We start from the raw sequence: 23,909 nt of genomic DNA, 5'->3' as shown, positions 1-23,909 counted from the left end.
GGATGGGAGGATTTGCTGAATGCTGAGGACAGAGGAAAAGCACATATAAACATACAAAAGTGGAAACACTTTTGTACAGTTGAAAAAAAATTGCCAAGGGTGTCTCACTTTTAGTCTTACCATCATCATTATGGTAAGACTATTAACATAACATCTTTATAATAAAATCAAGTTTTATATATACTTACCCAGTAATTAATTAGCTAACAACTTGTTGCCTCAGCAGCTTGAAAATTAAAAATTTGCTGGTAACACTTCACAGATTTACTGCAGGTGACTGGTCCTGCCCCCTAATGGGAATACTACCAAGAACTACTAGCAGACAACTTCATTCTGTTTATTCCCAAATGTCCATCAGCGAGGAGGATGGAGGGCTCTGTCCGTAAATACTGTGTAATTATATATAAAATTTCATTTTACCATAAAAATGTCATTTTTACATAAGTAACTTACCCAGTAATTACTTGGCTGATTCCACATCAACAGGAGGTGGGATACATTGACATATTCTACTCCAAAATATTAAGTCATGTAATGAATTTTGAAATAGAAAGAGTTGCTGACATTGAGTACAAAGCTTGTAGTTCTTCATTAGTTAAGAGAACCTGCAGTCGCAAACAGCCTCTGGTTGCTGCTCAACTTAACCTGTAGCAGTGTGGCAATAAAGCCAGGAGCGCCTCTTATTAAGTGGGAACACTGTAGCAAAGGAGTACAGGTAGTATTCAAGTTATGATAATTCGATTTTACGATGGGGTTAGCAATTAATACCGGTACGATAATATTTTGAAAATACATATTTTATGTAGTAACTTTACTTGCTATGAGATCGTCAAGGAAATATACTGTTAAATTTAAACTGCAAGTTGTAGCTGAAGCTGAAAAAATAATATTGAGGCTGCTAATGACTATTACCATGCATCAGCAACATGGATAAAACTCCCAAACTTTGATATGAATTCAAACACAACCATAGATAAAACAGAGAAAATTATTTTAATCAAAACTATTGGGCATGAAAGAGCACATTTTATTGTTATTTTCATACCGATAAACGATGGATGTAAAGCTTTGTATTACGATGAAAGCAAATGAAACTAATGAACGGAATCACTGGATTTTTACGCAATCCATTAAAAAAAAAAAAAATAATTTTGTTTACAGAGAGATGAATTAAAGTCAAATTTCGACTTGAAAACACGTCATAAAATGAAAAATTACTTTGTTCCATACAGGCATCCCTTGGTTAACAGCAGGGGGTTCCATTCCCAGCCGATGCTGCTAACCGAAAATCAGCGATAACAGCACTATAAACCTGCTTAACGGTGCTGCTAACTGAATATCAGCGCTGTTAACCAGAGATTGGCGCTGCTGTTTACTAGAAAATGGCGCTGCTAACCAGATATTGGCACTGAAAATCCAGTTAACAGCATCGCTAGACAAGCACTGTAAAACCGGACAGCCGTTAACTGATACCGCTGTTAACCGAGGGCTGCTTGTATAGGTAAAGTACATGTATCATTTATGCTAACTAGGAGCAAGAACATGCTCTAAGAATGGAAATCAGCCATCAGCTGATTTCCAAACCAAAACATTGACCACTATGTTAGTATTTTATATTATGAATAATATGAAAATAGTATATACAATATTATTGGATACAGCAAAGTAATGTACAACTTTAAAAAAACTTCGGGGAAAACATGCATGTTAATTACGTTTGTATTTTATAATCATATGTAATGATCAGCATGCCTGACACCGTTCATTTACGCTGAAGTCAGACTGAATCTGATTCTCGTTTCTTGTTCAATTTCTTTTTGTACTGAATTATCATGTGATCTGAGTCTCGTTTTGTGTTCAATTCTTTCTGTACAAAATTATCATATGTCAGAATTCATTGAACCTCCAGAATTAGCCAATATTAATAATTACTATACTGTATGGAAATACACAGGTTACTGTCATACAGACATATCTCAAATTCTATCAAATGCTATTGAAAACTGCAGATATGCATATCATTACTGAAAATATATGTCCCGTGGCTAACATAATGGTATTGACGTTTAGTATGCTGCTCAGAACGAGCAATTAACCTTCATCAACCATAACTGAATTACACTGAGTACAGTTGACCTCCGCTATTTGCAGACTCACAATTCATGAATTTTTCTATGGATTGTATACAGGGTGTTTCGAAATTAAAGGGCTCCCTCTACAGCATAGACTAAAATTGATATGAACAAAAACAAAAGAAATTCAGAACAGGTATTTATTTAAGTTTCTCTCTGAGTATTTTATATTTTGTTTGGCCTCCATCTGCCTGTACCACAGCCTGCATTCTTGAGGGGTATGATTTCAGCAAATCGCAAAAAAGCTGAGACTCAAACTCCATTTCCCTCAGCACTTTGGTCACCTCTCTTCGCAGGTCGTCAAGGCTTGGTATACCATCATAGTTCATTGCACATGCTTCAACATGATCATTTAAGATACTACCAATATTTTCACACACACTGAGGTCAGGGGAGCTACCTGGAAATTCACTTGACAAGTAGAAATCTAACCACTGTTTTGAAGCAGCTCCTGTGTCTGAAGAGCCTTGAAACATGGTGCCTTATCATGCAAAAATTTGACTTCTTCAACTGATAACACATTTTCAGGATCTTTGAGGCAAGGAAATACTCCACCAGTAAGCACAGTTTCTCTGAAGTATTCGCCATTCCATGACTCCCTTTTCTTTGATGATCCACATTAACCGTTTGGCTGTGAAACAGAGAAAAATTCCCAAACATTCAGAAAATTTCACAACTTGGCGATAGCGCACATCATTGCTAATATCATCCAACTTTGCAGCCCAAATGATGTCATTTTTATGATTTGGCTTCCTGACTGTGTAAATGAAGAATTCATCTGATACGGCAACATGGAGAAAGTCAGCTTCATCCCAATCTTTAAGAAATGAACCACAAAACATGAACGGTCTTCTCTCTGTTGCTGAATGATGCTGGGCTTGCTGATAACATGAAATGACTTGATACCAGATTTTTTCAACTCACGATATACAGCACTATAACTTCTCATCTTTCTTGGTCTACCCGCTGCCTCAGCTATGATGTATTTTGACTCATGAGAAAGGACTTCAGGCCTTCCAAGATTCTCAACTATTTTGCAATGACAGCCATATAGATTTTTGTTCCAGTTTCTTTTAACAAAGGAACATGAAATGAAGGATGCGCTAGCATCCCTGGTCTCTCTGAAGGTTATAGCCTGGATTCAGTCAATCCATCTGATTTCCTCCGATTCGTTAGCCATGGCTGTATCTAACTCCGTCACTCAGTCTGAAAATACAAGAAATGTAAAATGGAAAATAGCTAAATAGAAACTTGGAGATAGGCTGTAGCAGAAAACTTCATAACTTCCCATTTGTTCTGGGGAGGGGGGAGCTCTAATTTCAAAACACCCGGTATATACATTATTCACTGAAAATTTGCCTATTCGCTGTATTTTTCACTGAGAAATATTCACGAATGACTATTTTTTTTATTATTTTTGTGACTAAATGCATTTTTAGAGATAAAACTATTAAAAAACTTGGGTATAAGCATTTTTAGAGGTTTTTTGCGTCTTAACTACCAAAATAGGCAGTTCTAAGCAATTTTAGTGGGGTTTTTAGGGGGTTTAAAGTACTATTCACGGATTTAAGCTATTTGCAGGGGGTCTGGTAACCATCTCCAGGGAATACGGGGGATCTACTGTACCATCATATATACATATCCAAACTACTATCACACATTATTGAGACGTGCAGATATGCATTTCATTACAAAAAAAAAAAATTGGTCCGTTAGTGAATACAATGGTATTACTTTCATTACGCTCTTGGACAAGGAATGCTAACCTTTATGGACACTAGTTGAAGTACCCAGAGTACTATTTACAAATGCACCTCAATTCATATCAAACATTATTGAGACTCATAGATATATACATTTCAATATCGAAAATATTGGGTAGGTAGAGAAAACAAAATCTACTTTTGTTATGCTAATCAGTAAACTAGGTAACGAACGCAAAATTAAGTTGCTACGATAGTACTCAGAAAAGAGAAGTGTACCTTTACCGACAAGGTTTCCTCAAATCTATCTAATATCAATTGAGACTCTCAGATATGTATTCACTTCCAAAAAATATGAGCCCGGTAGCAAACACAAAACTATGGCAATGAATGCAATGTACAAAGTTTACATTATTATACTACTTACTTGTAGCATGTCTCGAACATAAGTATTGGTTCAGCAACGTATGCAATGTTTACGTTATTATGTTAACCTGTAAGGGTAGTAGCGCAGCAAACTACACTAGTGTTAGTTAAACAATTTGACTGTGAATTTGCTACTGCAGTAAAATATGAAAAACTTGAATCAGCCCCATTAATAACAAAAATATAAAATACTGTCCTGAGAGCTAAAAGTTTGAAGGCCACCCGAAATCAGCGATAATCCTTCACTGAAATCCGATCTCCAACTGGAGAATTTAAGAACACAGGTGACACCAAAATCAGTGTTACTCAAACATTAGCAGAAATAGAATGAAGTTGTCTGCTAGTAGTTCTTGGAATTCCTGTTAGTGGGCAGGACCAGTCACCTGCACTAAATCTGTGAAGTGTTACCCGCAAATTTTTTAATTTTGAAGCCGCCGAGGCAAGAAATTGTTAGCTAGGTAATTACTGGGTAAGTTACTTATATATAAAACAATACTTTTAACAACATTCAGGTAAGAGACCTCTACAAGCAGAACGGTTGAATATAATAGCTGTTATTACTGCATTTAATTACAGCTTCCTTTATGCATCTTAAAACCTTTTCTGGTGTGTTTCCTAAGGTCATCTTATGTTCTGATGTAATTCCTGATTTCCTTTGATGCTAAGACTTACCCTGATGGTCATCCTACCTGTGGCAGAGGATACAAAAAATAGTCAAGTTCCTTGATGTTAGCCCTAAAAGAAGTGTGAAGGAAATCTGGAAGAGCTTCATGGTAAGGGATGCAATTGCCTAGACTATAGGCGGCTTGGATGAGCTGCATTCATCAATCTAGGCAGCTTGGATGAGCTGCATCCATCAATGGTAAATGCCATTCTGGGATACAGTATTCTCTGCATGCATGACCAAGATGCATTCCATCATGACGAATGGTATTGTGAAAAACCAGATGTCAATCTTAAAAACTTAGGGTAAAACAAGGATGGGTTTCAAACTTACAACATTAAATAAGGTTATATGAACACCTGCAGTCTTAAAGACAAACTCAGGATAGTATCAATAAATATGATATTGTTATGATACAATAAAGTTTGTTCATACTTACCTGGCAGATATATATAATCAAGTACCCACCAACCTCCCCTCAGGGGACAGTGGAAATAAAAATTATGAATAGAAAATGGGAATGGTTCCTGATACCCGCCTCCCAGCGGCGGGAATGGGTACTAACCACCTGGCCAACCACTGCATGTGCCGGAAGTTTTTGAAATTCTGTCGGACTTCAGAAAATACAGCTATATATATATCTGCCAGGTAAGTATGAACAAACTTTATTGTATCATAACAATATCATTTTGTTCATGAAACTTACCTGTCATATATATATAGCTGAATCCCACCGTTGGAGGTGGGAAGGGACAGAATAGAAGGATTTTGGGAAACAAATGCATGCAGATGATTTACATCTTGGTCCCACCTGTTAGCATAGCTGACTTCGTGATTACTGTCACCCAAGTCTGCTTCTGCTTTACTAGAGTTGCCAGCGAGGTAGAGACCTATAAAGCTGGTGCACTCCAGATGATCTGTCAACGGGGGCGTGACCACAATGTGACTAGACCATATTGACCATACCATGAGGGCTAAGAAGTAAAATAAATACATGATATATATATATATATATTATATGATATATATATAGATATAGTATATATATATATATATATATATATATATATATACATATCACCACCTGACCAACCTAGCCAAAGTTAAGGTGTTTTAACTAAGGCTTAAGAGTTAAGAAGTCGCCATTGGCGGCGACTCAATAACTAAATTAAGAGCTCTTCCTAACCATTTTCTACAGGATAGGATGAGTGGTACTTCTTGCCCCCAAGATTGTGTCTGCAGACACGTATGGCCCTAGCGAGCAGCAGATCTCATATGCCGTCTTCACATCCTGCAGGAAGTGAAGCGAACACAGAGTTGCTTCGCTAAAACGTGGTACTCAGTATGTTACTGAGTGCCATGCTCTGTTGAAATGCTTCCGAGGCTGCGCCCTCACCTCGTGAGCATTCAGATCAAAAGATTTCAAATCTTTGTGCAAACACAATGAAGGAGCCTTTTTGAAAGAACTCCTTAACACTAAAGCTAGGGTGTTCTTTGATATGGGCAAGTCTGGTCTTTTTCAGAACACTGCAGATTGTCCGAAGGACTTCGACTTTCTTTAGTTTTATGTAGATAAAACTTGAGAGACCCGACAGGGCACAGGACTCTCTCTGGCTCTTGCCCAATAACTTTTGCCATCCCTTGATTCCAAGCTCCTGGCCCAAGGACTAGACGGGTTTCCATTCTTAGGCCACAATGGAAGGTTTAGCGAACACACCGCATTGTGTTCCCTAAAGCCAAAACTTCTGACGATGGCTTAAAACCTCACTAACCCTCTTTGTCGTATCTAGAGTGGTTAGAAAATAGGCCTTTCTGGTCACGTACAATAAGTTAACCAAAAGGAGAGGTTCGAAATGCTTTGACATCAAGAACTTCAGACTACGTCTAAGTTCCATATAGAAAGCTTCGATCTGGACATGCACAGTCAGTCCGTCTGTACTAAAGTCAGGTGACCGACCAGTTGACCAGTCAGACGAATCAAGGACAGCAAGGCTGTACCCTGAAGACCATAAGGCACTATTCTTCGCTGAAGGATGAGTGTCTGGACTGCCTGGGCGATTCAAGCTAAGCAAACCTTGGGGGGTGTATCAACGCAACCCAACATCGTTAGCGAATCAACTCCTGAGCAACTCCTGACTCCAGCTTCTGGTGCCAGGAGAAAGGAGCGAGGAGCAAAAAGGGGATTCAGTCCTGAAGGACGAATGCCTGACAGTCCAACCTGGTCTCATGTAAAACGATCATCGGGGGTGTATGAACGCAACCGACTTCGTCAACAAGAAACTCAGGGCTACTATATGTCGCCTGATCTCGCACGAGTGTCTGACTCCGAGAAAACAGGTGCGACAAAAAGTAGATGGTGAGCGAGTTTCGAGATTCCACAGAACTCAAAGATCGGGAAGGGCTTTGTTGTTTGACAGAAGCAAATCTCTGAGCCCAAAGGCCATCAACAACATATTTGCGTATTCTTTAATAGTTGTGACTGCCAGCTTATCCCATTCCTCAAACGGAAAGGGAAGACGGTAATCTTATGCTGTCAACATCTCGATAGTCTGAACGTGGTCAGACTCAGAGCGGAGAGGTTATAGGTACCTTTCGTGTTAGAGTAGACCGACTCTCTCGGAAAAGGTCCTTGGAAAGTGAACTAAGAAGGACGTGACCTCTGTGAATCTAGGATCTTGAAGGCCAACATGGGGCGATCAGCGTCATTGTCGCTCCCTGTGACGTCATAAATCATATTATTACATTTCCTAAGCGTTTGAAAAAGGGGAAAAGAGACTAAACATCCATCCCCGTTCAATATCATAGGATGGCGTTTAATGGTACCGCTCCCGGATCGAGAATAAGGGAGCAGAGAAGAAGAAGCCTCTTCGTCCTCAACATAGCATAGAGATGAATGAAAGGACGTCCCTAAAGTCTCCACAACTCTCAACATACTTCTAAAGAAAGATTCCACTCGGAAGTCAGTAGTTGCTGCCGTCGATCGAGACGATTCGTACGGACTTTTGCAATCCTGTAACGAACCTCTAGAGGATCGTTACATTCTACGTCTGTTGTTATAATATGCTCTTTCTCGTAAACCCGAACAGGGACCGAGAAAAGATATGAGAGAGCTGTGGAAGATCAGAGTTGATATGGACCACTGGTTCCAAAAACTCGTTTCGAGGACTGGAGGGACGACCGAATTGCTTCCACTTCTTTCAGATTATGATCCAGGACATCTGAAACCCTCTCCAGATGTCCGGCACCTTCTTTCTATCACCTCAGGTGATACTTGACGCACTGAGAGATGTTCAGAATCATTCCTAGATCTTTAATAAAATTTCAGTTTCCCGGTAGGAAAAACATGTAGAGGTCTGAATTGCAGTCTATTCAGGGAAACAAACTTCTTTAGGAAGGAAATGGTCCCCAGCAAGCTCATCCATTCCCTCACACAGTATGTTTACTTCCCTAATAAGGCTGCGCTTTACCTAAGCAGGAGAGCATATAAAAGTGCAATGTTGCGGTAGACTCGTAGTCCTATACCGTGCGGTAACGAGCACCGAAAGGATTAAGAGATATCTCTGTTGAACACAGTAAGGCAAAACGAATGCAATGTTTATTCATTCATGTAAGAAATCCCCTCAATCTTAGGCTAAAGTCCGTGATTGTAGGGCAGAGATACAGTTAGTCAGTCAATCCCGCAGGAGAGACGTAACCGCCAGCACAGAGATACGGTTAGTCAGTCAATCCCGCAGGAGAGAGAGACGTAACCTACCGCGCATGACAGCGCACGAGCTGGTACTGGCTCGGTTGGACTGGAGGACAGTCACAGCAGCAGCTTACGATCGTCGTCTCTTAACTTTATGCCTGGGTTGCCAGCTACCCTATTCTACGAAGAAATAGGTCCGTTATTTTTGAGCAGAAAGAGACTCTCAAGCTGGTATATTTCAGCAAAACAGAAAACGTTAAATATATAGATGCGTTTGTGTCGTCATAACACTACCATACAACGGTAAAAGATAAATCGGAAACTCCTGGAAGGCTGCAGGGAGTAACGATTAAATGTCCTTAAAAAAAATAGACAATAGACCTCTCGGTTGCCATCCGAAGAGGTAACTACAGCAAGCGTATATGACTTGAACCAACCAGTAGTAAAATAACGCAAGGCAAAATATGATATATTACAATAAAGTTTGTTCATACTTACCTGGCAGACATATATATATAGCTGAATTCGGAAATACAGCTACATACATATCTGACAAGCAAGTTTCATGAACAAAACTTAAGAGAATCGAAGCAGACAGCTCAAGCCTCTTATGTTATTGGACATAAGCGTTCACTGACGTAGTCTACAAGTCTATTTCTTGTACGAGTCTGCGAATGACGAATGAGAGCTCTTCCGAATCTTGTCAATAAGAGCTTATCCGCTTACGCAATATCAAGTTAATGAGATGTTTGTCAATGAGAACTAACCCATTTACGGGACAAAGAGATATTTTGTCAATGAGGGGATACCCACTTACTTGACAAAACGATAGTATATTGTCAATGGGGGAAAGTCACTGAATTGACAAAACGTAATCCAGGAAGTCAAGCATTTTATTTTTCCGATTCCCGTCTCAAACGAGGAAGGGGCAAGAATCCTGTTAAGAGACTGGGCTTACAGCAGGTAGAACGACGATGTTCAATTCGGCAGCGTAGTCCCGACTAGAAACTAACAAAATCTATCATCTGAAAAATCCTTTCAGATGGGCTAAAAAGCTTGCAAAATTATCCTGGGAAGAGGAAGAAACTCTCCAACCAGCTTCCTCTCCCGTATCACAACTAATGCCTGCTAAAGCTTAAAATTTATTGGCAGTATGGCAAAGGAAGTCCTGTCTTGCGCTTTCCTGAAGAGCGTCCTTTTGATGAGTGCCTTTGCAAGAATCCTACTGAACGTTGCCGAGAGTCCTGACGTGCAGGACGTCGAGCTTTTACATAACCCGTAACTGCCTTATCGCAAAGTCTTGACTACGGTAGAGCAAACGAGATCTTCCCTTGAGCTTTCCTTAACTCCATCCACCTTTGAGAAAAGCAATATAATATTGACAGAGACCTCTTGAATTCACGAAACCCGAGGTCTTGCTGGGTTTCGAAGACGAAGTTGTCTGTTCACTTTAAGCTTCCTCCGAAGCACTGCTTACTTCACATTCTTTGCATGTGAGGTATAAGGTATCACCGAAGGTAGAGGTAAAAATTCTTGAGGCCCAAATTGTAAACAAGAGCTTGAAGAGTTCAACAGAAACATTCAGCCAGGCGACACACCTGGCGTGCGCTCGGCGTCCACTGGCGAGCACGCTTGGCATCCACTGGCACGCGCGCTCGGTATCCACTGGCGCGCGCTCGGCGTCCACTGGTGCGCGCACCTGGCGTCCATCCAAGCGTCCCGTCCAAGCCGAGCGTCAAAAGAAGCGTGCAGAAAAGCGTCACGCTCCTGACAGGCGTCAAAACAAGCGAGAGAAACTGCCTTCAGGGAAGAGCGAGATACATCTTGGAGAGAAATCCGACTGCACGAAGCAGTCTCAGGAGAAGGGTTGATCGTGTGAGAATACGAGGGGCGAGGGAACGCCTTCTTATTCTCACAGTAACAAAGCTCGGACGTCCGCTCTCAAAAGCGTCCTGCTACTAAGACTTCTTTTCCATATTTCTCGGTGGAAAGACGTACACGTGATCAGGCAACGTTCGCCTTCTTACTTCTCACTGAAACACATAACGAGAGAGAGAGAGGACGTGAAGCGTCCTCTTCTATAAAGCTTCTATTTAGAGGGCGCGAGTCCTTCCGCTCCAACCCCTGCGCGGGGAGGACGCTTCGGAGGACGAGAAGCAATCCTTCAGGATTCGTGCACGTGCACGCACTTTGGCAGTCTGGGGATTTTCATCAGAAACTGCCGAAGGCACGCCAGATCGGTGGGGGTTCCTCGTAACCCTCCTTCGGCTTTCGACATGCTCTCTCCCCGGGTCCTGGGAGTCAAGCAGAGGTCCCGGCCTAGAGGCGAAATAAGGCCGATCTGACGCACCCTCCACTTACACAAGGGGCACTGTCACTGCACTTAGCCACTTCACTATTGCTCTCTAAAGCAAGCACTTTCGATTCTAAGTTACGAATCGAAAGAGTATTAGAGAAAGGGCAATAACCTCTACAGACACTGTTTTAGGGCCCGAAGGCAACATTACAGGGTTAGGAGTAACAATAACAGAAGTAGCACTCTTCACAACAATGAAGGAGAGCGATCACCTCTCGCAGACATATTCATAACCCGTAGGCCATACTACAGGGTTAGGCAAAATAAAGTCTACATGAAGGTTAGCAGGTTCACTACCCTGACTTTTGTTTACTGATTAATTGCGTACATACGAATCATACGTCTTCCTTACGGAATTAGACATGTTTACTGATTAATTGCGTACATACGAATCATACGTCTTCCTTACGGAATTAGACAAAGTCTCACACTCCTTACATGACAAATCTCAACAAAGAAGCAAGACCCATTCCCCTCGTGCATACCAAGTGCGGATCTACCGAAGCTTTCGGTAGCCACACCCTATCTTTGCAGACAACACCCTCTGAAACTAGCCTAACTAGATTCAGATATCTTATGCAAAAATGAATCAAATTCAAATCAATTTAAGATAGCGTATGCCTAGCCACAAATCCAAGTAAATAAATTAAAAGACAATTAGGATACTTAGCGGCAATGAAGTTTCCAAAATCCTAAGACGGAGGTACTGAAAACAGGTGTTTCCAGCACCGGCGACAGAAAAATTATGAATAGAAAATGGAAATGGTTCCTGATACCCGCCTCCCAGCGGTGGGAATGGGTACTAACCACCTGGCCGACCACTGCGTGTGCCGGAAGTTTTTGAAATTCTGTCGGACTTCAGAAAATACAGCTATATATATATCTGACAGGTAAGTTTCATGAACAAACAAAGGAATTTTGCAAAACAATGCAAAAATAGCTTGTCATTTTGCACTTCTATAACTGTAGCAGCTTGTCCTTAACTATTCAACTGCAATTTTGTAATTGGTTTGGTAATGTTTGGTATTAAGCTGGCCTAGGCTAGATCACACAAACTCAACCCCAAATATATTTCTTTAAACTAAGAAATCCAGCATATCAGCATACATCAAAAGGATCTCAACCACCTATTAGCACAAAACAACAAGACTTAAAACTAAAAAAAAATTATCATAACTACCAAAATATTGATAGAAAACAAGAGCTTGCTTGTAACATAAAGCAACAGAGTTACCCCTATAGTTATGTCACCTAACCTGAAAGTAAAATGTGCAATATCGATTCAAATATTGTGACATTCCTCACTTATATATATATATATATATATTATATATTAGCTCTATATATATAATATATATATATATAATATATATATATACATATATAATATATATATACACATATATATATATATATATATATATATATATATATATAAAATTCTTTATCTCCTTTATATTTCTCTAGGACATCAGTGCATTCTGACATTATCACATTAGTCTCCATCCTGAGGAAGAATTTTCACCCAAGAGAGACAAACCAAGTGCTCAAGCTCACTTTTGAATAAAATAAGAGGTCTGTATACTGTATAGTTATACTTTAAGTTTTTTATTTAGGTCACAAAATGTATAGGTAACTTAAAGGAAAATTTATATACACATCTAGACAAGTGCCAGTTTCCTTTATCAAACAGGGCACTTCTAAAGACATTTCTGTTCCTCATATTTAGCATGGTATACTTATCCTTCTTGCTTCCTATTTTAAGTACAAATAAAATGGTGGTGCTAAATTAATATGTAATTTCCTTAAATCTATAAGAACACTAAACTATTTAACTCTAACAATCACCTCTAATTCTATTACATGCCTTAGACAATAAAAAAAAAAAATCACTAACATAGCACAAACCTAACCTCAAACGTCTAACTTACATTAAGATCCTTACCTTTCTTTCTTTTAATTTCATTTTCAGCTTTATTCGTTCAACTGTACTTTTACTGATGCCATAAGCAGAAGCAACTTCACTTGATTTTTTTCCAAAATTCAAATCCTTGACAATTTTGAGCCGCAGGGCATTAGGGATGCACAAATACCGCTTAATATTTTTCCCCTACGGGTGGAAAAAAAAATAAATAAGGGAAAAAAACTCCAATTCCACGATGGTTTTTTCATGCGCTAAAAAACTGATCTCTAATTAGATGTCATATAACCTGGCAGTATGTCATAGCCAACCAGGTAAGAACTGAAAGGTAAGGATAATATAAGGAACTTAGTTAGAGACCTGAAATATGAGGAACTAGTATCATATATACAATCACTGCTATAGATTTACAGCATCAAATGGAACTCCTAATGATTAAACACATAACTCTAAATTTCCATTTCACAAAAGTCAAGGTACAGTATTGCTTTGTAGCAAACTTCATGGCATAGGAAATGCTTTCTTTAAACCATAAAAGTTTAACGTTTACCATTTAAATGCTTTCTCACAAGAAGAGCAGCTTCTATTATACAGTAATTCAAATGACTGTTATTGCTTTACAAATACCTTATCGACTGGTTTTAGAATGTGAGACTATCTGAAGCTTCAATAGAAACAGTTAACTGGAGAGTGTGGTCTAATTTCAACTCTTCCTGTTCAAATTTCTTCTCATTTGAAAACAAATCCTTTAGTGTGCTTTAAGTCAAATAGTATATATTTGGCTTAGTCTACTTTATAATAATAGTGACAACTTGTAATCACAACTTCTGTATTCAATTGCATAGCAAGGAGATTCTCAACAGCCAATTTGCAGGAAGGGAAGTGAAGAACTCCATAAGAGCAATATAGGATGGAATGGAATATAGAAATTAGGCAAATGGCCTAGGACTGGTACCTATGAGGTCATTCAGTGCAGAAGAGAAACTGAAAGTAGAAAAGTCTGAAAGATGTAACAGGAGGAAAAACTCGCAGTTGCACTATGAATCAATTTGTCAGGAGAAGGTGGATAGCAAAGTCTACAGGACAAAAATATTCCATCAAAAACCTCTGATGGGTTCATATAAAGAACAATATTTGTTTTTGAAGGCATTGCAGCAAAGCATCCTTAAAAATAGCATTTTCTTTTGTCAATAAACAAGAACATACATCAAGTAAGCATAGCATATAAAGCCTTCAAGTATTGTATATACAGGTCACTTTCAAGTCTGGTCTTTACAGCTGTGTCCACTGGTCCAACATGTTAATTAAAGGAAAACCAATAAAATAACTGAACTTCACAGTTTTCATAGCCAGACTTTACAATGAGGCAGTCATACATATTACACAAGCTATGAGTTGGACTAGTAATTTACCTTTATAATAATGATTTTATGAGAAAAATTATCTTTTTATGATGAAATAAAGTTTTATTTATACTTACAGAGTAATTATATAGCTAATATTTCAACTTGCATGGCAGCTTAAATAGAGAAATTCGCAGGTGACCAGTCCCACCCACTACTAACGGGAATACCAGGAACGACTCAGCAGACCACCTCATTCTGTTTATGCCTTATGTCCATGAGAGAGGAGGAGGAGGTGGCTCCAATCATGTTATTACTTGGTAAGTAGTACATATAAAACTTTATTTTATCATAAAAATGTTATTTTTTATATAAGAAACTTATCAAGATGACAGGAGGTGGGATACATAAGACACAGGAATTCAAAATAGAAAAGTTGCTGGCATTGAATACGTACAATGCTTAATTTTCCTTGTTAGCTAAGAGAGCTTGCAGTAAAAAACTGCCTCTGGTTGGTGCTCAACTTAACCTGTAGTGGTGTGGAGAAGGAGCTGTCCGATGGCAGGCAAATTATCAAAGGGGCTTTGCAAGGAAGGATGTAACCAAAGGCTAGCAAAAGCTTCCATAATGTCATTTTTACATAAGTAACTTACCAAGTAATTACATAGCTGATTACACATTGACATGGACTAATCTACCCCAAACCATTATGTGATAATGAATTTGTGAAAATAAAAGGGGCTGACATTTCTGAAATGCTTGCTGTTTTCTTACCTTGTAAGAGAGCTGCTGCAAGAAAATACTGCTCTGGTCAGTACTCATCTTATGTGGTAGAGGCTGGGTAGTTTCACTTGGGTAGCATACTACCTTAGTGGGAGCTTTGAAGCGAAGCCTATGGTCTAATCGCTTGCAAAGATTAAGCACATAATGCCCCTGCCCAGGTCACATTACCAACAAAGACCAGAACAACAACGTTACCTATACCAAAAAACTAAATTCCAACTCTTCACCAAAACAACTGGAGGGTATCCTGGTACCACGTACCCCCAGACTCCCCAAAAACACAACCATAAATCAAGGCAAAAAGGTAGGAAGGAATGCTGCCTAGGTTCCCTTCCCCAACACCATGCCAGCCACTGATAAGGAGCCTAACGTACTACATTCACTATATACAGATTCTATCTCTTTTAGATAGTGTGATGCAAACACTGACTTGCATCTCCAGAAAGTCGTTTGAAGGACCTCCGTCAGGGAAAGGTTCTTTTTAAATACCATAGAAGTGGAAATCGCTCTGATTTCATGCGCTTTTACCTTGAGAATAGGCAAAACTTCTTCACCTATTTGAGAGTGTAATTCTCTAATCACTTCCCTTTCTTCACCTATTTGAGAGTGTAATTCTCTAATCACTTCCCTTAAGAAGAATGACAGGGCATTCTTAGAAAGAGGATGTAAGTGATCCTTAACAGATGTCCATAAATTACTGGAAGGGGCCCTAGTCTTCTCCATCCTTTTCAAGTAGAACTTCAGGGCTCTTATTGGGCAGAGGCCTCTCTCCTCTTCTTCAAGCCCTAATAATTCTGACAAACTCTTAATTACATAAGAATGAGGCCAGGGTCTACTAGGATTCCCATTTTTTGGCAAGAAAATTCAGAGATAGTGAACAGATCGCATCTCCTCCAGAGAACCTGACACTCCTATCCATAGCCTGAAGTTCACTTACTCTTTTTGCAGTCGCTAAGGCTATTAAAAAGAGCGTCTTCTTTGTGAGGTTTCTGAATGAGGGATCCTCCATTGGTTCAAAAGGAGGGCCTGAAAGCCACTTCAAAACCATCTAAATGGCAGGCCACTGAATCTTTTCCTCTTTTACTTGTATTAAAACATTTAATCAAGTCTGAGATGTCTCGGTTTACCGACAAATCTAATCCTCTGTCTGAAAACGGAGTTGAGCATAGCTCTATAACCCTTGATCGTAGATGCAGATACTCTTTTGTTAGCACCATGTGCAGAAGATTGGTCACTTATTTTGGTATACTGCTGCAGAAGATTTACGTCTACATTCTGAAATTGCTCTAGCAGCCTTTCTTAAAAATCCTCTTGCTCTAACTAATCTGTTGACAGTTTGAATCCTGTCACAGCAAGAGAGGATAGCCCTTGATGAAACCTCTTGAAGTGCAGTTGTCTGAGCAAATTTGTCTTCAGAGGGAGCAATCTTGGGAAGTCCACTATCAGTGCCAACAGAATGAGAAAACACTCTTTTAGTAATCAGAACAGGGCTATCAAAATCATGGACACATTCCTGTGTGTTAACAACTTGTTTAGTACTTCCCTTATTAATCCAAACGGAAGGAAGGCATAAAGGAATATTTCTGACCAATCCTGTAGCATTGCATCCTTAGCCAGTGCTAGCAGACCTGGTACCGGGGAGAAGAATGTTGGTAGTCAAGAATTTCTGTGCCTTGTAAAAATAATTAATCACAGGTTTTCCCCATAACTTCCAGAGGAACCCATATACCTCCTGATCTAGTCTACTCTGTGGGGATTACTTGATTTTGTCTGCTTAACTGATCCGCAAGGACGCTGAGTTTACCCTTGTCCGATTCTCCTTGGACCACAGCAGGAGCTTCCTTGCTGCTTCGCACAGTGAAAAGGAGTGAGTTCCCCCTTCCCCCCTAGAGTTCTCCAGTAGTCCTCACCCCCAGAGTTTCCCTTTCAACAGCAGAAATATAGGGAAGGCATAAACAAATAGGTTAGTCCAAACTTGAACTATAACATCTACTGCCCAGGCTTGATGGCCAAGAAATGGGGAGGCATACAACTGGACACACCCTCCAAATCTCCTTTCAAGCTACAGGGTAAAGATCAATCGCAAAATTGTACCTATCCTGGATGATTTAATGTGTCCACCAAATATACAGTCAACCAGGAACCAACTGAGGCTCATGAACTATGAGCTAGAGAAGGCATGTTCAAGAAAACAGAAATTACCTAAATCCCTCCTGGATAGCCAACAACCTTTGCAGTTAATGAGAAGAATCACTTCTACTGGTAACCACACCTTTAAAGCGACTGGTTCCCAATAACCACTCCACCATCCTCATCTGAGGCAATTGAATAAAGTGACAGGTCTGGGCTCAAGGACACTACGGACTTCCCTGAAAGAAGAAATACTATAGACAAATGACCAATGAAGGGAAAAGACCCGTTCTCTGCTCCATGGCTACAACTCTCTCTCTCTTTAAGCCTATCCTTCTCTTCTAACTCGGCAATTTATCATCTTCTCTATCTCTTCCAAAGACCAATCCTTGCAATGATCACAAAGGTTGCCTGAATAGCAAGTCATTCTCAATGATCCATGCAAAGTTAATGCATACCTACATCAATCAATCCAACCTGGTCTTGCAACCACTACCTTATAATATCTAACAGATTTCAATAGGACAGATCAAGAAGAATCTGCATTGCGAATAAAAACCAAAATCCAGACAATTCATTCGTTAACCAAAAAAAGGAAAACCAAATGTTAAAGCATATGTCTAAACAGCCGGCTGTATTCGCCGACAGAGAAGAATGACAACCAAAACATCTGCTGTTTTACCCCCACCTTCCAAGGGTGAGAGTTCCACGCTGGACGAGTGGTTTTCGAGCTGGGCTGCCAATCCGGTGGTCCCAGGTTCGATTCCCGGCTCGGTCAACACGGAATCAGAGAAATTTATTTCTGGTGATAGAAGTTCATTTCTCGATATAGTGTGGTTCGGATCCCACAATAAGCTGTAGGTCCCGTTGCTAGGTAACCAATTGGTTCCTAGCCACGTAAAAATATCTAATCCTTCGGGCCAGCCCTAGGAGAGCTGTTAATCAGCTCAGTGGTCTGGTAAAACTAAGATATACTTAACTCCAAGGGTGAGATAACTACTGGGAGTGTTCATTAACAATTCTTTCAATTCTGACACTTGTCAAACCTGCACCAAGTAGATGCAGATAAAGCTATACGTATGTACTTGTTGATGATATCTATACAGTCTCAGAGTTGTGACTTTTTACTCCTGGGTTTCTTCAATTAAAATGTTGCTTTTCTTCATATTGGCAAAGCTCACACCATCTGCCAAGGTGTTAGTCTCTGATACTGTCACAAATCAGGAAGACATTTCAGTCATACCTCTCAAGAACGCTCATATTGGGTGTGTCACCATCTGAATTTGTTGCTCTGCCAGTTACCTGAGAGAAAGATCTGACATACCCTGCAGATATCTGCAAAACATCTCAATTTTTGTACAGAAGCACAACCAGTGTAGCCAGTGTCTTCCTACCATGAAAACCCCCAACCATGAAAAATCACCATGCAGCCCTACAGTTCAGTTCATCGCTATTTGAAGAATAGAATTTCTTCACATCTGCCCCCAAAGACTGCCAACCACTTCTTGGAGACCTGTGGTTGAAGGACCAAGCTTCCCCAGTGACATATAATTATTAATGAATCTCTAGAGGTGATGGCAGTAATAGACTCCCATGAAAAATTATATTTTTATAATAAAATAAGGTTTTGAATATACTTACCCAGTAATTATGTAGGTAGAAAGCTCTTAACTATATAATTACTGGGTAAGTGCCATATACAAAATTATTAGTTATGTGTATGAACACATTCAACCTTACTCACTAGGGGCTAGTAAAACCATTTCACAAGATCACAAAGGATATATATATATGTAGTACATGTGCATATATGATGATATATATATATATATATATATATATATAATATATATATATATATATATATATATATATATATATATATATATATGGGCTATGGTGAAGACACAAGAAGAGGAGGTGATCATTATGAGAGAAGCACCTACTGCCAAGCCCAGTTTAAAAAATATACAGTACAGGATTCTTGCACTCTTGGTGGGCGCAACTCTGTAACTACAATCGCCAGGTATCAGAAGAAAAGTACTGTTTCCAATTGGGCATCGTTTACCGTTTTTAATTAAGCATCCTTAACTAGTGAGCTATCTGTGGAACGCTGTCTTGAAGCAGGTACTCCAATGAGTGCATACAGACATGCAGGTTATTACAGATCTAAAAATGGGAAAAAGCAGATTCATACATACATATAAACAAAACTTTAAAAAGAAGACCTGTCATATGGTCACATGATGAACTAGTCCCAAAGTGGCATGTTATACAAAGGCCTTAATGACGAGCATAATAAAAGTGACCACAACACAAAGAAAAAACTCCACAACTCGGCATGCCAGAGGAAGGACTCAATGAAGATGATCAATATCCAGTAGTAACAAGAAAATACTGAAGCAAATAGCCATGTAGTTAATGACAGTGCATACACAACAGCTTCCTTACGGACTGGAAGGCTGGTGTACATTAATAAAATGTCAAATGTCATAAGGGGGTGCTTTTTTGTGGAAAATCTGAGGGGAAAAGTACAGAACATCAGTGCCCTTAATTAGGAACTCACAGAATCATGAAAGGGAAGTTGTACAGTAAACACTGAAAGAAGCAATAAACCTGTTTCTTGGAAGAAAGATAATTGCAATAAAAAACTGAAACTGAAAGAATTACAAAGCTTCCCAGTTCAGGGAACAAAATATCATTGAACTCAACAATCTGAAGGTTGCTGATTCTCATAAAGAAAATCCTTAACAAGTTAGGGATATAACATGGGGTAAGGTAACAACCTGACACAATTACCAGCTTACCCAATAAAAAATGCAATAGGTCACAGGTGTGAATAATTTAAATTGAGGGTCAAAGGCAGAAACATTGGATAAGCAAGAGCTACATATGGGACAGAAAATGCAGGTTAGGCAAACCCATAAAGTCAGATGAGAGATTATGACTACTGTAGGATACCTGGTGGTCACAGGTAAAGCAAGATAATATAGATAGCTATGGGTTCAATTGCTGCACTTTCCTTTAACAGTTGTCAAGAGAAATTAGTCCCCTGACATGACTCCAAATCTAATTGTCATGGAGTGACTGGTTCAGTGCCAAAAAAATGTGAAGACACAAAAGCAACATTCCAAAAGAAGTGACAAAGATGATTAAAAACTTGTCCCATCCTTTTAAACACATCAAATAAATTTAAAGGTGCAGACATCAAGTAAAAAATACTACTTACGCTACCGCGTATCCTGATCCTTCCAAATGTATAAGCCTTAATGAGCTCGGGCTTCATCTTCTCCATTTCAACAGAGCAGGCTTTTATTTGCCCCATTTTAATAAACTGGACTTCCTCCTTTGTTAAGGGCTTTCTAGCTGAATACACATGAACAGGGTTGGTAGCAAAGATTAGATCTTTTGCAAGTAATGTTGCATGGTCATTCATACCAGTTTGTGACGCACTACCTGGCAGAACATGGTTTTCTGTACCATATCTTTCTAAAAGTTTGTTCTCATTTGCAGTTTCCACAGATAACTCCGAGTCTTCCAACACTGCTCTGTTTTCTTGCTGATATTGTTGAACATAGTTTCCTACAGATCCTTCAACATTATGATGTTTACTTGCCTCACCTATGGACAAAGGATCACCTTCCTGTTTTTCATCTACTCCTGAGACACTGCTGGTTGTATCGTTCATAGTTGAGAGTTGCTGCATCTCACCAGCATACTGACTCTCCGGACCTTCACCTTCTCCCCCTTTTACTTCATCTGATGTCATATCCACGAAGAGCAAAGTCCTCTCTTCATTCAAATCAAGGTTCTCTCCACTTATTTGATTCTCCTCTTGTACATGCTCATCATCTACACAATTTAATTTATCCTCTTCACCAACCAGTTCCAGTGGATCAGCTCCATCACTATCCAATGAATCAACATCCTGTTTTTCAGAATCCTCCACTCCTTCTTGATGTACATCACAAGTTTCTTCTTCACCATATTCATTGACTGCTGTCAAATCTAACTTCTCTCTCTCTAAATCATTGGTTTCTCCAACTGCCTCACAAACCTCTCCTGAGGGCCTTTCTCCCTCATCATTATGTCCTTGAATCTGCTCATTTTTTAGAAACTTACTCTTATTTACTAATGACGGAACATTTTCCTCAATGCCAGTGTCTTTTTGGTATAGTCTTTTCTCTTCTTTCAAATGATGAACTTCTGTTAAACTATTGATAGTACAACTCCCCATAGGGCTGTTCACTTCCTTTGGTAGGAGACTCTTTTCATTCAATAATTCATTACCATTGTTATCTTCCTCCATACATACCATTTCATCACCAGATTTAATTACTTCAAGAACTGTTTCATCTGAAATTTTTCTGGGCAAAATCTCTCCTTTTAAATCATTTGCTTCATCTGGAGAAGGATTTTCGTAATTATCTAGATTCTTTTCCAAGACCAAGCCTGTAGATTGGACTTCATGTTCTTGATCAGAATCTTGAGACCTTCTGCATACATTAATCAAGTCATTCAGAGGGTTCTTCTCAATATTTGTCATTTCTTTCTCACCTTCAAGATTTTCAACTTCCTTTTCGCTCTCAACAAAATGCACAGGTTCTCCCTGTTTGTCATCATTTATGGAATCACTGTCTACCAACTCCAATGGCTGAGATTTCTGCAATTCTGTGTTAGTTTCATCCACATCAATATTACCTGCATTAATATTTTCATTTACATTATATAGCAGCGTTGTCTCACCCTCATTATCAAAACACTGGTTCACCTGCGTCTCATCCTTCAAGCTCCCCAAAAGAGGAACATTGCTTTGTGATAAAATAACACCACTTTCCTCAAAGGATTCACTTTCATCATCACAGGATGATATCCTTTCTCCTGATATGTTGTTGGCACCTGCACTTAATGTCTCTGCACTTGAAAAAAGTGCATCAACATTCTCTTCGTTTGTTGAATTGTTTTTTACTTCTGGACTATCATCCCAATTTCTTGAAATACTACATGAGTCAACATAAGAACTTAGATGTGCATTCATATTACTAATTTCATTGCTGGTGCTGTCTGGAATTTGTTTTTCACTAGGGAGTATGCTAACAGATTCATTTCGCTCGAGTTCAACTCTCTCTATCGCTTCATTTTGGAAAGAGTTCTGCTTCTGTTCTTCTGCATCACAAGTTTTTACAGTCACATTTACGAAATTAGTTCTCACCAAACACCGTTTTTCAGGGATTACACTTTTATCTAAAGAGTCTTTAGGTCCCTCAAAGGAGCTGTTATGTGACTCAAATTTTCTAAGGAGTTCATCTGATATGTAATTACCCTCTGACCCAAGAATAGTACCCTGAATCTCATCCAGTGTCTTTCCTGCATTTTCTTCAGCTCCAATGTTGTAATTCTGAAATGATGGATAAAATTAGTCCATTACAAACAGTGTTAATGAATAAAAAACACAGGTTACCATAATTGCAAACAAAACTTTGTGGGTTATCAGCTGGCTACCTTATGAAAAGCAAAACACTGAAAAGTAATGAAATTACAACACACTCTTTACAGGCATTAAAGGCTTCACTTGATGTGCTTTTCAAGTACTAAACTATATTAAACTGCCAAAAGTAACTGTCATGAGCATTCCCATGGGAAGGGGTTACTGGCTCAATCACAAAATTAGGCCTAATATCCACTCATTAAAGTAAAAATATAAGAATCTTGTATAATGACAGTTTGTCCATCAACTGGTGATGTAGTTCTATAGGAAAATAAGCATTCTATAAAAACCAAAGGTGCACTTGAAAACAAACTTGCCTACCTAGGCTACTACTATACAATTGATTTGCGATTTATCTACTAATTACCTAGCTTCACTTTGCGATGTGCCTAGGAAAATTTGTTGCTGTTTATTTTACTTGCTTTCGCTGTAACTTCCCTTTCATTTATTCTTTACTTTCCAATCAGATTTTCTGTTGGCCTAATGAGCTGCTTTCACTGGGACTATTGGAGCAATTGGACTTACAGAATTCTGCTTTACCAGGCTAATTAGAGTTGAAGCCTACTGTGTAATAAAAATAATAATAGGCCACATGATAATGATAATGAACATAACCATAATAGCCTAACTCAGGCCTACAATGACAGGTCTGCCATTATTCGTCATGTTCAAGCTTCGAGTCCTAGCCTTTGTCTACGCCTACTAACCATCACCAATATTAAATATCAAGGGCATGGTGCCCCATGGCATCTATATTGACAGACAGAATGAAAGTAAATGCACCTGTGTAAGAAAGAATGGGCTTAAATAATCAATAGGCCTCTGTTAAAGGCCTTACGACATGGTGGCTGAGGGCATGAAGGAATCTAACCCTGCTACAGTTTCCATTTAAGAACAATACAATAAATAATGACATTTCCGTTCATTTCATACCAGAGCCGCATTTCCCCTGGATCGATCTGCCTCGGCTTCGACGAGAGGAGGATCATCAACCTGGTATAATGGACAGAAGTCCATTTCCGCGGAAATAACTTCGGAAGTTCACTACATCACATCCTCCATTCCTCTAGGTAAACTAAACGTAAACAATAAAGTTATCGTGCATCTTTCAACCAAGTTGTCGTGTTTCTTGTTTTAAAATCATTATTACGCGTATTAATTGAATATGTAACAAAACCCTCTTATGAAATTTTTAACTGACATTCTTATTGATATATAAGTCCAAAGAAGCTTTGTTAATCTCTTTATCATATATCATCTGACTGGAATTCATCA

The 23,909-nt window shown here is 39.1% G+C and overlaps 1 protein-coding gene across 2 annotated transcripts in view; it reads right to left on the bottom strand.

Annotated features, from left to right (window-relative positions):
* The window catches only part of LOC135225198 (uncharacterized), a 76,746-nt gene extending 53,043 nt beyond the window's left edge, over nucleotides 1–23,703 (bottom strand). The window contains exons 1-3 of one of the 2 annotated variants that reach the window (XM_064264503.1): nucleotides 23,568–23,703; nucleotides 20,376–22,544; nucleotides 12,915–13,079 (exon numbers count right to left, since the gene is read on the bottom strand). In XM_064264503.1, the coding sequence (XP_064120573.1) occupies nucleotides 12,915–13,079; nucleotides 20,376–22,544; nucleotides 23,568–23,651 (2,418 nt within the window). In that variant the 5' untranslated portion in view covers nucleotides 23,652–23,703. The remainder of the gene's footprint in view (nucleotides 1–12,914; nucleotides 13,080–20,375; nucleotides 22,545–23,567) is intronic. The other variant, XM_064264504.1, reaches the window with a different exon arrangement.
* Between the last annotated feature and the right edge of the window lie 206 nt (nucleotides 23,704–23,909).

This window comes from Macrobrachium nipponense, chromosome 13 (genome assembly GCF_015104395.2).
Source record: "Macrobrachium nipponense isolate FS-2020 chromosome 13, ASM1510439v2, whole genome shotgun sequence".
Lineage (NCBI taxonomy): Eukaryota > Metazoa > Arthropoda > Malacostraca > Decapoda > Palaemonidae > Macrobrachium > Macrobrachium nipponense.
Note: the sequence above shows the minus strand (reverse complement) of the source record. Positions and strands in the feature narration are given on the sequence as shown.